The following is a 15,750-nucleotide window of genomic DNA, read 5'->3' on the forward strand; positions in this document are numbered from 1 at the left end:
CTGTCTTGCAGGGTTTCTGCAGTGCCCTCTCTGCCCTGTTCTACCCTTACCCTTCTCCTCACTGTCAAAGCGGTTGGGCCATGCAATGGTCCATGTCATTGAGCGCTTCCATGGTAGTTGTAGCACAGAGGATGAAGGAGGAGTTATTTCTGACCACAACTAGTGTAAATGATCATTTCAGAAGAGGATTGGTTGGACAGTGGAGCAGTTTAAATGTCAAAAGACAAGGTAAGTGGGAGCTACTTTATTGCAAACACAGCATGGAAGAGCTGAGGCATTCCTGAGAATGTGGAATAAAAATTCTCAGAAATCAAAAATTTCCCAGTATCCCAAACAAAACAGCATAGCTTTTTTTCCTGCATCATTAACTATTTTTAGGTTAAGAATTACTACCCGCTGACAAAGTGAAGCACATTTTAGTAAATACAAGCCTATATCAAACATGGATCACTTTTCCTCAAGAAGTGTCACATTAGGGAACAGGTTTTAGCCAGCAGCCTGGTGCAGCCGGCACAAGGAAAGCATTCACCATCATGAGTGCAAAATGACACCACCAAAAAAATGTAGCCTGTCCTGCCACCTGAGTGAAAACCAGCATAGCAGAGAGCACACAAAGCACCTCAAAATTAAGCCCTGCGTATATCTGTAATTGTCCCAAAACTCTGGGGGAACAAAAATATAAGGCATTTCAACTTACCCTCAGAAAGATTTGGGCACCCACATCTGCTCTGATCCAGAACACATGTATTGTACCAGAAGCACTGCCAGCATTCAAATCCCAACCAAGACTGATCCAGATCAGATCTCCACACACTGGTTTGTCTTCCGAAATGTGACCCATTAGACGCCTCATGGATGTCAGAACTAAACTCCTAAGGCTGGCTCCTTGCTCTCATCTTCTTTGGCAGATTAGCTAGCTCATGATACAGGTACAAATCTCGAGTTTATTTGGACGGTGTGTAAAACTGCCAGTGTACTTCACAGATGACCTGAGTGCAAGTCTACTAATTTAAAACAAACAGATTTCAAATATTTTAAACTTTTGATTTAGCAGGCACATTACTTCGCGTTTCAGAAGTTCACCATCTGCTGGGTTTACCTTTTAAGTCTCTCCACACTCCGGCTGTGCAGCCATCTGGGATGAGATAATTTGAACAGCAGACTGTTTCCTCCCATGTTACTAGAGAGGAAGAGCAGCCAAGCATGTATGAATAAAGTCTATTTCATTCTTTCAAACAAAGGTGGAGGAGGATGATTTGAAAGCTTAAAAAAAAAAAAGGGTGCAGGGGGTGGGGGAGGAAGAAAACTAAAAATGGCAACCCACTTTCCATCTTCAACTGTACCATGACTACCAAAGCTGAGTCACAGTTACTATTGATAAGCAGGAAGGAACAGAGCCTGGCTTACAGATCCTCAGGTGAATCCACAAGGCTGACAGCTAGAAAGCTTTTCCATTTCCAATGCAAAAAGGGAAGAAGTAGAAATAGAGCAAAACAAAGAAGTTCATCTATGAACATCTACAGAGTAATTTTCACAACTGGAGCCAGCTAAGACCTTAGCAACTCTTGTCCATCTGCTGGTGCAAACACTGAGGTTAAGCGCACCTATGTGGACTCAGGAGAATCCACATCTTCTGCGCTTTCGGTAGGAAAAATCTCATTAAGATACCAAATGCCAGCATCATAAATTAGACAGACACAGAAGGAACTTTAATTATACAGCATGTTTAAAATGTATCCTCTCACTGTTCAGTGGCTTTGAAACAGTGAATTTCCTATGCTAATTTTCCTAGAATAAGTCACAGCTACCTCAAATCCTTTGCTTTTCAAAATCTTAAGAGGCATAGGAGGCCCTATGACAGTTTAAAAAAATCCCAAAACCTCCGGCTCATTTCTATGTCGATCAAGAACTTCGCTTTGTTCAACATGCTAAAAACAGTCAGGAGTGATGGCAGAAGTAGCAACACTTAAAAAGGTTGCATTGTAACAATTCCCATGCAAGGTCCTCAAATGGGAGCTGTGCAACCACTTAAAGAAGAGGTAATTCCGCTCTACAGAAATAACACTTACTGTGTCATTGTCATCTCTTTCCAAAATCTTGACAAGCCCGTGCTTCACGCTGCCTGTCTTGTCAGAGGGAAGCACCACAACAGACATCCTACACTTTGTCAAAAGAGTAATTCTCACCCAAAATCATTGTAAATTTGCATGACAGCACAAAGGTGAATTTGGAAGCAGACAACAGAAGGCTCTGAGGCTTGCGTGCCTCCAACAGTGTATGGCTTCACTCGTTTTATAACACCAGCAACAAAAGTTTACTAAATCAGCCACCAAGAGGAATTCTTTTTCCACCTGTTAAGGATCAGTTAACTCTAAAAAACTCTCACACTCAAGCATGTTAAAAATACTTATTCTCCACATGAATTTTCACACTAATAGCCAGCCCTCTGAAGAAACTACTCATTGAAATCATTTTAAGTAGCAGTAAGTGGAAGGAAGAACAGATTACCCACTCCATATACAGTGCTGGGGGACCAGAGAACAGCCAGCCACAGAGCCTGCATCCTGGCCTACAGATCCATATCTGGCTCATGCTCGTATTCTCCAGGAGCAGGGCTCAACTCTCAATCCACGTTTTGTCATCCAGCCTTTCACTCCTCATAGGCAGGACTATAAAACCTCCTTGCTGAAATCCTCTCAAAAGGCAAGTTTGAAAAGACAGGGGATTAGGAAGCAATCGATGAGAACTGTGGCAAAGCAACAATTTACTCAGCAGGGCTGTCTTGATAAAAATCTGCTCACTGACAATTTCTGTCTCACCTTTGTTATTACAGTTCATCCGTTCCCCACCATTTCAGGCTCTCAGTGCTGGCAGTCAGAGCCAGCAATGACCCAATCCAGGGTCCCCAGAGAGGGACACAATCCCAGCATCTCTGCAGACTGACACTGCTGCTCAGGGGGAGCTCAAACCCATGTACCTTGCAGTGCTGCAAACACTCTCCAGGAGGAAGTGACGGAGACAAGTTTCATCTGCTCCTTGACCCTCAACAAATTGAGGAAGTCTCTAAGTATAGTTCCTGGGGTGTTCTGAAATAAGACCTCCCTCCAAGGGAAAACAAGCTCAGTTCAGGATTAAGTTAACAGAATTGCTACAAAAGGAGCACACAGCTGCCTATTGACCAGACTTTTAGGAGCTGTCAAAGTTTAGCCCACCTGGTCTCTAGGCTGGCTGTGATCACAAGGAAGAGCAAACAGTCATCTGACCAGCTGTTTGATCTACACAGAAACAACTGGTCTGGATAAAGGAGACAGTTCATTTTTGTAAGAAACAATATATTTTATTTTTCTGACACCACAGCCCTGGCAAGTGGTTTTGTACCAAATTCAATGGAGGTTACACAGAACGTTTTACGCTGGGGAGGAAAAAAAAAATAACCACAAAAAAAAATCCTGGATAACTTTTAGTGTCTGTTCCACTCCCACATTAATAAAATCACTTGGGGTTTCTAAGAAAAGGAGAATAGGAAACAGTGAGAGAGACTACTGTAGGATGTAACAGTGTCCAAGTCCAGCCCCTTCCTAAAAGTGGGAAGAGTCCCCACGTGAGGAGAGGCTCTCCTAGATTTACTCCCCAAAATAACACAATGTATTGCAGCTGCCATAGGAGGAGACAGAAGGGGACGGAGAGAGAGAGAAGCCTATTTAATAAAGAGTGGGAGGGAGAGACAGAAGGTGCTGGACAGCACGCCATAATTTGAAAAATATGTCCTTAACTTATTATTTATTTCTTTTAAAAGATTCCCCTCACTGAACTTAAGTTCCTTTTTTGTGCTTTTCATTAATACTCTGCTCTGAGGTCGTAGTTTGGTTTTTCTATACATTGGAGTTGAAGGAAAATAGTCCGAAGTTCTGAAGATGGATTCTCCACCTAAAGTAAACAGCCTAGAATCCCATTCTCCTCTCACCCCAAAGACTAAAGTCTCTGCTAAAATCCCTTTTACAATATAGTACAGTACACAAAAAACCCCAAAAATAACCAAGAGTCCTGGGAGAAGCCAGTCCGAAGGACGTAAACATACAGAGAGAATGGTGCAACTTGTGACAAATGGCAATTCTCAAAATACAGCTACAGATTCTCAAAGCAGGTGCCGTCACGGGATACCCAAGTCCACAAAAATAATTTTTAAAAAATAAATCTTAAAAAAAAAACAACCTGTTAAAATGAATATTTTTTTTTTCAGGTAATTCCATACATTCGAGATTTCCCAAAGCATCCTCTGGTCTCTTTTCACCTATTGCATGGCCAAACTGTACTCCTGAAGCTCCCAAAAAAGCCCTCAGGACTTGGAATCTCATCTTGACAAGGATCAGAACATCCAGTCTTATGGTAGCAGCTTAAAACATCATGTTCCCTGGGTTTCCAGGGCCTTGGCTAAATCCTCCCATGCCAACATCAGCAGCCATACCTCGGGGCCTCATCTGGGGGGGAATCATGATGTTTTGTTGGGGTCCCATCATGCCCTGCATTGACATCATCATGCCAGGTGACCCCACAGGGCCCGGGTGGCTGTACAGCCCGGCGGGGGCTCGGTCCTTGCCCGGGATCATGCCCACGGCGGCCACGGGGTTGCTCATGAGCGCGGGCTGGCCGGGCATGGCGGGCTGTGCTGGTGACATCATGCGGTGGTGCGGCCCCATCATGCCCTGCTGCAGGAAGGCCGGCGGCCTCATCGGGTTGTGACCGGGCATGGACGGAGCCGTGCCAAGAGGGATATCCGGAGTTCCCACCGGCCCGGGGCCCCCCATGCCGGGCAATGTTAGTCCCATCCTCGGGGTCTGCTCTCCTATCATCCCCTGCATGTGGGAGAAGCCAGGCCCGGGGCCCTGCGGCTGCTTGCGGCCTGGCACCTCCCCACGAGGGAAATACTGTAGTGTCTGGCTGGGCTTCTCCGATGGAATAATCCTTGACAGGTCAAACTCAGGTATTCCCGTGGCTCCAGGACGGATCACCTCCTGCAGCTCTGGATCAGTGAAAACCGAAGGCATGTTGTTTCCAAGAACAGTGAAGGAGTCTGGACCTCCAGGGCCTCCAGTCTTGCAAAGTGCTGGATCTGTCGAACTTTGGGGCAGGTTGGTAGGACGCCCCAGAGGTCCTTCCCCATGGAAGCCCATTCCCGCTGGGAAGTTGCCTTGTCCACCGCTGGGCCCGTTGTGTGGAAATGGCACCTGCTGTGGAGGGGACTGTACGGGAGGGAACCCCTGCGGGAAGCCCAGGCGTCCTTGAGGTACCATTGGAGACTCCTGGGAGCCATGCCCCATCATTGGGTTGTGTGACATCAGGCCGGGTCCCACGGGGACCCCGTGAGGAGGTATATTGGGTCCCATAGCATTTGGAGAGGGCATCTGGTTGTTATGGGAAAGAGGCTGGGTCATTCCCATTGGGCTAAGGGTTGGCATTGGACCCACTGGGTTTGGACCTGAAATTCGAGGATTCTGAGAATTAATGCCCATTCCTAGGGAAGAAACAAGGAATTGCATTTAGACAACAACCAGTAACAATCAATAAAGCTGTCAGAGAGCTTTCTGCAAGGTTACCAAGTTCGCACACACACAGAAAAACTGTGCTAGTAAAAAAACCATCAGCAGTGGCTTTGAAAAATGTTATGTTAACCAGGAATTTGATGTCACTCCAACAGCCACTGTCCAAAGCTTGTCACTGCCCTGTCAAGCAGTGACTAAAGCCTGCTCCGTAAGTAGGATTTCAATCCAAACTATACTTTTACTACCTCCCTGGCAGTCTGGATGACACAGGCAGTAGCAAACATGTCTATGACAGATTATCAGCATATGGGCACTTGTCCACTGGGAAGCGACCGGAACTCCTTTCAAACCTCAGCAGTGATAAATCAGGTAACCCTCATAAGACTAAGGGGCAGTGATCAATGAGGTTAATGAGTTACTATCATGAATTTATTCAATTAGCCAGCTTTCCCCAGATATATTCAGCCATTACTGTATGAAACACACTGCAAAGCTACAGGTAAACACATCAAAAATTCATTACCAACTGCCATTCTCTTGAAACTTCAGCTCATCCCCTTTTTCAACTATTAATTCAATAGGGTGGGGGTGTTAGAGCCTATTCACATATTTTTGATAATTCAGTGTCAAAAAGACCCAAACAAACCCCCCCAAAAACAGTGAAGCTTCTATGGAACTGCCTTAAGACACGAGAGGCAAAGCTTCCCCTAGATAACACATTGTAGGTCTGACCCTTAATGAGCAGCCTTCATCCACGCATGAACCCATGAGCAGCCTTCATTCAATCCCTCCATACACAAGTGTTTTCCATGTTAGATACCTTCTGAAGAACACACATTTTCTGGACAGAAAAAAAAAGTTGCAAGGAGAAGTTCCATCTCTACATTTCAGAGAATGGCAACTTCTTTCTCAAAAAAAAAACCGATGGCTAAACATTCCTCAAGTTTTTTCCCATCTCACTGTCTTCATTTCACAAGATTTCCATAAAATCACCCTGATACCTTGTGCTTATGGTCCTTTGATTTGCTTACCTGGTACGCTGTTCATAGGTGGCAGGTTTGGGGAGCGTGCTGGAGGGGAGTCGTCATCCGAGCTGGCCACAGTTTTGATGGCATCATGATAGAGCGGTGTAGAGCTGGGCATGGCAAATTTGGACATCCTGGACATCATAATGGACAGGGGATTCTGGGAGAGGGTTGGCTCTGGAGGCATTGTGTAAGGACTGCTAGAGGGAAGATTTCCAGGAAGAGTCGCAGGAGCAGACTGGCTGACTGTGGAAGGAGGTGGACCGCCTTAGGAAAAAAAAAGAAAAAGAGAGAAAGAATTTAATTTTTTCCTCCTTACTCTTTTCCTTACATCAAACTCTTTTCCCCTAGAAGTCTCAAAAACTAGAAATGTTTTCTATTGCAAGACTTTACATGACTAATGTAGTCAATGGCCATGAAAATAACCAGAAAAATAAACCTATTGGTCAAGTTGATTAATATCTGTTATCCTACTGCATAGCACTTCTAACTAGAACTATCTTGAACCTCCACAAATCCACATGAAGAATTACCAGTTTAGTCTGAAAATCTTACTATTCAATGTCCATACACTGAAGACAGACTTACTTAACAGAGCTAGCCATAAAAATCAAAATCTAAAATCAAAAAAGACACAGGCAGCACAAGGAAAACTGTAGCAGATATTATGCTGAGACATGCAAGCACATTTCTGACAAGCTTCATCAGGAGCTACAAGTAAAACTCCCTGTTTATGTTGCATTTCTTGTTTCATACAGAGATATTAGCTGCTTATTCCAGGAAAAGAAACATTCTCTGCACCTATTAGCTTAATGTCATCCTTTGCTCTCACAAAATTAGAAGTAACTTAACTGCACTTCCAATCTTCTTTGTTCTTCACTGATGAATTTTACACCACCCAGACCAATGTGCAGATGCTAAACTGAAGCTCTACTCTCACTGAAAATTCACTGCACGTTCCTCAGCCCCTCCCAACCAAAAGAGGAAATGAGAATAGGGAATATAAAAAAACTGCAATGCTGAAAGATCCATGCTTTGGAAGAGCTGCATGTCAAAGCATTCATTAAGCACTAAGTAAGGCACAGACTGAAGCACTTGGGTGCCCTCCCGAGCCGCCGACCCCACAGGCACATCCCGGTTCTGGTCCCCGCTGTTACCCACGGCAGCACTAGAGGGCAACGTGGGCAAAGGGCTCCACTTTCCCAGCCAGGAAAATTTCCCGGGCGGGAAGGCTGCCCAGAGCTGTGGAAGCCTGGACTGAAGGGCAGGTGAGCTTCGAGAAGCTGAGAGCAGAAGTGAGCCAGCAGCAGGACCCCGAGGTCCCAGGCACAGCACGGCTCAGCACGCAACCAAATGTTATGTACAGTGGTTATTAGATTGCTCCAAAATGCTTAAAGCCTGAACAACTTCCTGTCTGCAATGTAAACCTAGAAAGGTAAACGCAGACATACCTAATTGTAAACCTGACCTGTGCCTAGATACACAGCTGGTCAACTGTTTAGCATGTCTTTGTAGGAACCTTTTATATCAAAGCACTCTAATAACATCAACAGATCTTTTCCGTTGAGCTACAATGACTATGAGCCATGGAAGAACAGCACAAGACCCTTCCAAGGAGAGACTTCTCCCATCAATGCTCCACACCTTTTCACATCTCTTAACCCCATCCTTTTGCTTTTACATCCTCAGAGTGACCAGCCCTCAGTTCAACACGTGGGAGGCAGGGTGCAAACCCACAAATACAACAGGAGGCGGAGAAGCCCTCACCCTCCACTTGCACGGCCTTGGCACAGCCCCACTCAAGTAGGCAAAGGGCCACCCAGCTCTTGCCCTGCTGCAGGAACCCTCCTCCCTCCCTTTGCTGCGCATCTTTGATGACCCAACACGAACCAAAGCACCAGATCTGGGGAGCAGAGGCAGCACTCACCCGACTCCACGTTCCCCAGCATGGCTGGAGAAGACATGGTTAGAGACGCCTTGTGGTTCGGGGGAATCCCAGGGCTCTGCAAAGGAGGCTTTGGAGATGAAGTCCATCCAGGAGAAGGTGCAGGGAGAGACGGAGACTTGAGGTGGACAGGAGAAGCAGCAGCAGACCCCAAGACAGGGGGGGATTTAATGGAGGCAGCAGCAGCTGCGGCAGTGGGGCCCGCGAGCATTCCTGCCAGCTGGGAGGGCGTCTGAGGGGACTTGAGGTTCCCCGAGGGAGACCCCATCATGGGAGACTGGACCTGGCGCATGGTGGGGGACTTCAGGGGGTTGATCCCTGGCGAATGCACCTGACCGGCTGCAGAGATATCCAAGGGCTTGCGGCCGAGGCTGCGCTGCGCAGGGGGAGCAGTGTTGAGGCTATTAGGGTTACTGGTGGGATTGAGAGGTAGTGGCGGCATGTGGCTGAGCCGGTTGTTAGTCCTTTGGTCAGGCCCGATCTGTTCTCTGAGATTCCGGAGACCGACTCCTGGGCCCTGAGACATGGGAAGGAAAGGCCTGGGACCCATGCCATACTCCTGCTGCGGGTGCTCCCCAAACGGCAGCGGCACCATTTTCTGCTGAGAGGAGAGCATCTCCGAGACACCGGGACGCAGCTTTATCATCTCTTCCGGCCCGACTCCTGCCTCCCTCAGCTTCTGAGGGACCAGGGGTGGGTTGGAGCCCATGCTGACATTCATGCCCATGTCCCCCTTCATGCTGCCAGGGCCCATTCCAAACTCCAGCTCCCTGCTAGAAGCCATTTGTGGGGGTATTCCTTTTGGGAAGTCCCCCCTAGAGGGGCTCATCGGTCCTTCTACCGGCATGCGAGGGAAGATGGGGTTGTTCCCAGGCTCCATGTGTCTCTGGGAGGGCATCATTCTGTTGATCTCCATGCCAGGCCTGATGCCTTCCATGTTCAGACCAGGAGGGAGGCCCATCTGTTTCTCAGCCAGCTGCTGCTGATAGAGCTCTTCAGGCAGGCCCTGTGGATTTGGGAACCGCTCCCCTCGGCCAGGGCCACTGAAGACACCCTGACCAGGAGGGAAGTTTCGCCCATCTGGGATTTTTGGCACATCATCTGGCCAATTAACTCCTGAAAGCCCAGGCCGTGAGGTGGGATTTGGGACATTAGGGCCTTCCATGTCAGGGTTCATCATTCCTGCAAAACCAGGCAGGCGCATCTGGCTTCCAGGCACATTGGGATGAGGGGCCATGCCCCTGGGGGGCAGCGAGTGTGACATGTTCATGCCTTCAGGGAAGGGCTCTGGACCTCCAGGTCCCCAGCCCTCACCAGGGGTCATCTGGTAGGGAGGGGGAGGACCTCGGACCACCCCACGAGGCCCATGCTGGTGGACCATCATATCCTGCAGGGAACACTGCTGCACAACCACCTGCTCTTGCTTCCTTCTCTTCTCCTCGTAAAACTCCTGCTGCAGCTTGAGCCAGGCCACCTGCTCAGGAGTCATATGGTCCAGGTGGTCTGGGCCTATGGCTCCTGACTGGGAGTTCATTGGTGGTGGCCCCATTTCATCTGGGGAAAAAGGCATGTCCCTGTGTCCTTGAGGGCCAAACGGAGCCCCTCCATCTGTCCGAGACCCCGACCCTTTGCCTAAACTTTGGGATTGAGCCATCATAGCCTGTATCGGCCCTTCAGGTTTCTTTTGGGGACCATCCAGCACCCCAGCATTTGGGGGTGGCCCTCCACTTTGTCCTCCTGCAAACTCCTTCTCATCAGGGAAGAGCATACGCTGGATGTCTCTCAGGGTCTGCAACGAGCGCTCTCGGTGCTCCAGCTGCTCCTGTGACAGTCCATCAGGATTCTCACCCAAACTGGATGGGTCCCCACCAGACCCCTGCTGGGGAGGACCTTTGGGGTCTGCAGCAGAGCTATTGCTACCTTGGGAAACTGGGCTAACTGCTCGATTATTGGGTGTTGAACTCTGCCCAAATCCTTCTGTCTGCAACGGGGTAGAGTTGGCAGGGCTGCCCACAGACATCACTTTGCTTTCCACACTGGGACTGTCCTGATCTATGGGACAAGGGGGGCCAGTGGGTTTGGATACTGGCGCTGACACGGGTGGAGTCGGCTGCATTTTGGTGTTCTGGGGAGGGTTCTGGTCCTGGGCAGCAGGGGGCTGGGGCTGTGGCAGGGGCTTGGGTTCAGTCCGAAGTGCAGTGATCTGAGGATTCTGCAAGAGAAAGCCACACTCAGTCACTTGCTCTTCTTACAGGCATGTCACATAAGCAGCAGTGCAAACAAAACACCCAATCTCAATCCCATCAGCCCAAAATTTGCAGGATAGGGTAGCCTTCATGCAGCAATTACACAGCAGCCTCTTGGCAATGCAAAAACCTACTTTGCTCAAGGCATTACTGCAGGGACCCCTTTTGTCTGTGCTAGCTCTACATTACCTACAAGTTGGAAATACACTACCCAAATATTGCAAGACTAACTTTTCTTTGGATAACCCAAGACATTTATTTGCAGACAGTCAGAATGACAACTGTTGTCCTAAAACTTATTTCAGAGTGTAAATAATCATCCAACTCTCTGAACCACACAGAGGCACATTTACCATTTCCCCTTCTCACCCCCATGCAGGTATTCCCTACCAAGGGTACAGTGTTCCGTTCCGCCTTGCTGTTTGAGATGTTCTGGATATGAAAGGACACAATGGTTTCCACCTGTCCCTTCAGCACAGCTTCTGCAGCCCTGCAAAGACAGACAGATAGATGCACATATCCAGTCGAAGCTAAGAATCAATTTTTCTTAACTGGTCTCCTTTCTATCTTTCAGCTGGCAAAAGAGAGAAAGACTCAGCCATGCATATTTCACTCTAGATGAGTAGCAAAATAAAAATGCTTACGTCCACAAACTCATCAGCATTCAGGGTTCATGTCTCAGTTTAAGCCATCCTGGCTGCTATTCACTGCATGGATTGCAAAACAATATCCACCAGCATTTGCAAAAAAAAAAAAACCCACACCTCAGAGAAGTAAACTATTATTTCCCAGAGCAAAAAGGTAGGGACGTGGTCCACTCCCTCTTCAGCATCCCCAAAACAAGCAATGACTTTTTGCTACTTGATGCAAGAAAGTGCCTTTAATAATCTCTTAAAAGATGAGCACAAATGTAATTCCTGCTCCCAGAAGACATTCAAGCAGCTACCTACTTACTTGTTGGCCATCTCAGTAGAAAAGACGTAAACCACTTTGGATGGAGTTTTCTGCCCACTTGCTGGCTCCAAAGTGGCAGTCAGACCATGGGAAGGTGTGGAAGACCTTGGGGCTGAAGCATTTGAAGGAGTCATGGAGTGTGGTGTGTGCTGAGACTCCTGGGACTTCACATGATCAGCAGAATTGCAGTCTGGAAAGGGACAAAGGGGTAAAGAAGGGAATCACTATCTTGGGATCTCTTTGGAAATCAATTCTGGAAACTGATCAGAGCTTTTTTTTCTCTGAAATTTCCGGCTTCTTCCTCAAGCACTACTAAAGGCAATTCTTCTATTACATCATACATCTTTCCTCTAAAGCCTTGGTGTCCTTCAAGTAACACTGGAAGAAAGTTCCTCTTGTGTCCCATTCCAAGGAAAGTGGCAATTCCCACAACTGGTCTCTTTGAATTCTCTAATGACCACATAAAAAAGCAGGAAAACAACACTTTATGTAGGAACAAATATGTCAAATATGTCTGCCTCAAGAAAACATGCCTGCAAAATTTTACTTTTTCTTCTGCTCAGCCACCTTAGCTAGGTGACCTCACAAATGGACAATAAAGATGGACAATTGAACACGTGGTCTGGTTTTGCATTGCCTCACAGAGGCAATGTTGGAGTAAAGAAGAGAACACATAAATCCCAACTAACTCCCTGGCTTGAGTTACCAGTTAGGGTGCTATGGGGGTTATGTATCTGTGTTGACAAAACAGACCTGAATATTGTTAAAACCCCAGTTACAACAGAACAGTTCCTGAAAGGCCAAAGGCCAGAAGGAGACCAACAGGTTGCATTTGTACTTTTAAATCCTCTGGGGGAGTTTAAAAGTTACAAAGGAACTTTCCCACCAGAGTCAGGTCTGGGCTCTAACCGAGCGTGAACAAGACATTTACCAATGCCAGCTATGACAACCTCTCCTCTTCGCCTGCTTTCAAGACCTTTAGACTTCATTGGCTGGAACTTGTAGAACCCCACACAAACAAATGTTTCACTCATACTTGCAGAGCAATTCTCCATCTCACAGAGGATTCAGACTGATTGTCTGCACTTGCACATGAACCCTAGCAAACATACCTTTGATTTCTGGGTCGTCATTAGGAGTCCCAGCTTCCCTCTGTTCAAAGGAGTCTGCTGAAATGCTCCTCTCTCTCTTCCCCTTCCCCTTGGCACCATTTCCAGCCCCATTCTTCAGCCCCATACTCCCACCCGGGCCCGGGAGCACTTTGGGGGTGTGACCTCCACTTTTGGGATCACAGGGAGAGGGCTGGGATTGGCTGGTAGAGCCCCCTTGTTTGCCTTGGTTGGAAAATTTGGAATCCAGCTGAGGGTTGCCAGACGGGGACATCACTGTAGGGGGACGGACCATCACCTCCTGCTTTGATTTGGGGCTACTGGGGAGAGAGAAAAAAAAAGACAGAAAAGGAAAAAGTGACAAATCACACCATTGATTCATTCAGCCCTGTAGGAACAGATTACAGTGAAGCAGAAACAACCACTGTCACCTTTACAAGCTAAGACAATTGCTGACAAATAAAAAATGCCTGCAAGCTTAGAGTCATGCAGGTGCTTTTTTGAACATGCCCTGAAAGGGTTATTATCCAAGATGGGATCTCATTGCTCAAGAAGGCACCAGGGCAAACCACAGACCTGCCAGATCCCAGAAACTACTGTCACATGAGGACCCACCTCTGGCGCCTCTGTCAATAAAGACAACGGTTTCTATGTGCACAGAGAAGCACCTCACACCAAGACTAGCTCAGAGTAAACAAACAAGGCACAGTAAAGTTCCCCTCACCATTCTCCTGGACCCCAACTACGCTGCAGTTCTGATCAGAGCAGACCCCCCCACACCCCCTCCCTGGCACCTCCCTATCCAGTTCTACAGGGAGCACAAGGAAAACCCAGCATTACTGCAGCATTTGTCATCCACTGGGGCGAGCTGCCAGAGAAACACAAACCTCTGACCGTGAAAACAATTAAACCAGCTACAACCTGTCCCTGAATAAGGAAAGAGAAGGATACCATCTCCAAGAACACTCCTGCAAAATGGGGCAGATGACTCCTCCTCAATTTGCCAAAGGAGACTCAGTCTTTCATTCCTCTTCCATCCAGCAAACAGCATCCTGGAAGTATTTTGCTCCTCTGGGTTCTACAAATATTAGGCGCCCCTTCCCTCCTCACCCTCCATTACTCCATTGCTATCAAATCTTCTGCACTGTGTTTCACCATCCTCACTATCACTTCCAATAGGCAGTGCTTATATATAATAGCATCCTCACTGTGGGACTCACACAAGCTGTTTGTTCCTTTGGACAGACATCGGACTCAGAAACATTCCCTCTGAAATACTGTTAAGCTCCAGATGACCTCTAGGAGTAAATAATCAAACTCAAGAATGCTGTCAATCAGAACATCCTAAGTCCCTGGACACTGCTTTGCTTTCATAAATTTCCCTTTCCAAATTAGTGGAGAAGAAATGCTGACCTGCTGCACTGGCAGGTGACTGACACAGAGGATCTCAGTGCTCAGCTGATCAGTTCTCCAGACTGCTCAAGCCAATAATACAGAGAAAGCATTTTGTGTGAAAGTACAGACAGAGAGACCTTCTGCTGCCCAACTACCCCTCAGGAAATAGGTAATTAGAAGAGGAGGAAGGGAAAAAAACCCCAAGATAGAAACAGCAGGTTTACTCTCCTACAGCCTATCTAGGCACCTTGTGGAAGGGAGGAGAGCACAAAGAACAGAGAATCCATATCTCATGGGTCTACAGCTTTCAGTTCATCCTGAGCCTTGCAAACATGGAGACCACCAGCACTGTACAGCTCCTGCTCAGCCTCAGCAGCCCTGATGGGAGCACAGAGGGACCAGGAGACCACATTGCCACTGTCCTTGGGCTAATCCAGCAGCAGAGCAGGGATGGCAATGTGCACCAACCCACAGCAGCTGACTGCAGGCTCTTCTCCTTACCTCTGTGTGTTGCCTGACGGGGAGTTCCTCACTTTGGGGTTACTGGAATGCATTGACAGAAATCCTGAGCTCACAGTCTCACACACACGCAGATGGGCTCTCGTCAAGTTCCTCTGGGGAGCGTGCCGCCAGAGGCAGCGTCGAAGCACTTTCTGCCACCCGCTTCTCTCAGTGCTGGCTGCCTGCTTGCCTTTTTTCTCTTTGCTCCTCGCTGCTTTTGCACTGGGCACTTCCCTCCTGCAGCTCCAGCATTCTCTAGATGCGTGCCTCCTGCTGCCCAGGGGAAGTCTCGCATCTCCAGGGCACACTGCAAACCACCCCACAAGGAGAGAACAGAAAACCAATGAGGAACTTCCCAAGCAGATGTGTCTGGTGTGAAGCAATGCATGGCAATTCTTCCCCCATTCCCAAGAAGACAGAGAAGAAGAAGAGCTTTCAGGCAGATGTGAATTTCAGACCCCAGGCAGCCCTGGCTGGCCATTCAGTTTACATGCAGTGAGGCCATCTTCCCTTTGTCCAAAGCAAGTCATTCTGTAGTCAACAAAACAGAGAAGCACCTTGCATCTTAACACTTAGATTCTGCATCCCTGCTCAACTTAAAGACACCTCAGAGCAGTCAGTAGCCAAAGCTAAAAGTACAAATCCCCAACATGACTTAGCTATCCAAAATTCCCCTGTGAATGGCCGTAATCTGATTCTTAAGAAAACAAACTCTGCTTGAAGCTTTTGTGTCTTTGGTCCAATATACCTAGATCAATGATGTGTGCTAAGGGTTACACAAAGGGAGAAAAATAAAATAAAATGCCTTCCTGATCACCTGTGAGTTACTGCTCTGTGTGATCACTCTGAAAACATGAGGGGTTATTCCCTCATCACATCTATTAGAAAGGTCAAAAAAGCACTGGAGTAGTACCCATCTAAATTTGCTCAGCAACACACTACACATTATTGAGGCTTAAAAAAAAAGGCACAAGAAAAGCAGCTGGTTTTTCAGCTTCTTTCTAAGAAACAATATGCATGATGCAGGCAATAAGG

General features: G+C 47.5%; 2 protein-coding genes across 4 annotated transcripts; both read right to left on the reverse strand.

Moving 5' to 3' along the window:
* Window positions 1–3,315: 3,315 nt before the first annotated feature.
* Window positions 3,316–14,851, reverse strand: BCL9 (BCL9 transcription coactivator). Of its 3 annotated transcripts, none has more exons than XM_021541486.4 (7): window positions 14,716–14,851; window positions 12,823–13,139; window positions 11,711–11,900; window positions 11,147–11,246; window positions 8,493–10,722; window positions 6,572–6,832; window positions 3,316–5,512 (listed from the first exon to the last, which is right to left on the reverse strand). In XM_021541486.4, the coding sequence occupies exons 1-7, from the start codon at window positions 14,766–14,768 to the stop codon at window positions 4,395–4,397; spliced, it is 4,269 nt and encodes a 1,422-aa protein (XP_021397161.1). In that variant the 5' UTR covers window positions 14,769–14,851; the 3' UTR covers window positions 3,316–4,394. The 3 variants fall into 3 exon arrangements, with proteins under 3 accessions (XP_021397161.1, XP_021397184.1, XP_085416590.1); XM_021541509.3 differs by having other exon boundaries at window positions 12,823–13,136; window positions 14,716–14,850; XM_085560464.1 differs by lacking the exon at window positions 14,716–14,851 and having other exon boundaries at window positions 12,823–14,680.
* LOC146768601 (uncharacterized) lies at window positions 14,779–15,010 on the reverse strand. The gene is given in 2 exon segments (XM_085562327.1): window positions 14,779–14,832; window positions 14,834–15,010. Coding segments are annotated over 2 exon segments (216 nt in total). The 3' UTR covers window positions 14,779–14,793.
* Window positions 15,011–15,750: the final 740 nt, after the last annotated feature.

Source organism: Lonchura striata, chromosome 1 (genome assembly GCF_050655825.1).
Source record: "Lonchura striata isolate lonStrDom1 chromosome 1, ASM5065582v1, whole genome shotgun sequence".
In the NCBI taxonomy this organism is placed as follows: domain Eukaryota; kingdom Metazoa; phylum Chordata; class Aves; order Passeriformes; family Estrildidae; genus Lonchura; species Lonchura striata.

Bases quoted from the DNA above. Each gene is read 5' to 3' on its own strand.
- BCL9 (XM_085560464.1), bottom strand. From the start codon at position 13,201: ATGAATCAATGGTGTGATTTGTCACTTTTTCCTTTTCTGTCTTTTTTT. The intron at 11,901-12,822 runs GTATGTTTGCTA...GTCCCTTTCCAG, and splicing joins TGACGACCCAGAAATCAAAG to ACTGCAATTCTGCTGATCAT. The intron at 6,833-8,492 runs GTGAGTGCTGCC...TTTTTTCCTAAG, and splicing joins GCTGGGGAACGTGGAGTCGG to GCGGTCCACCTCCTTCCACA.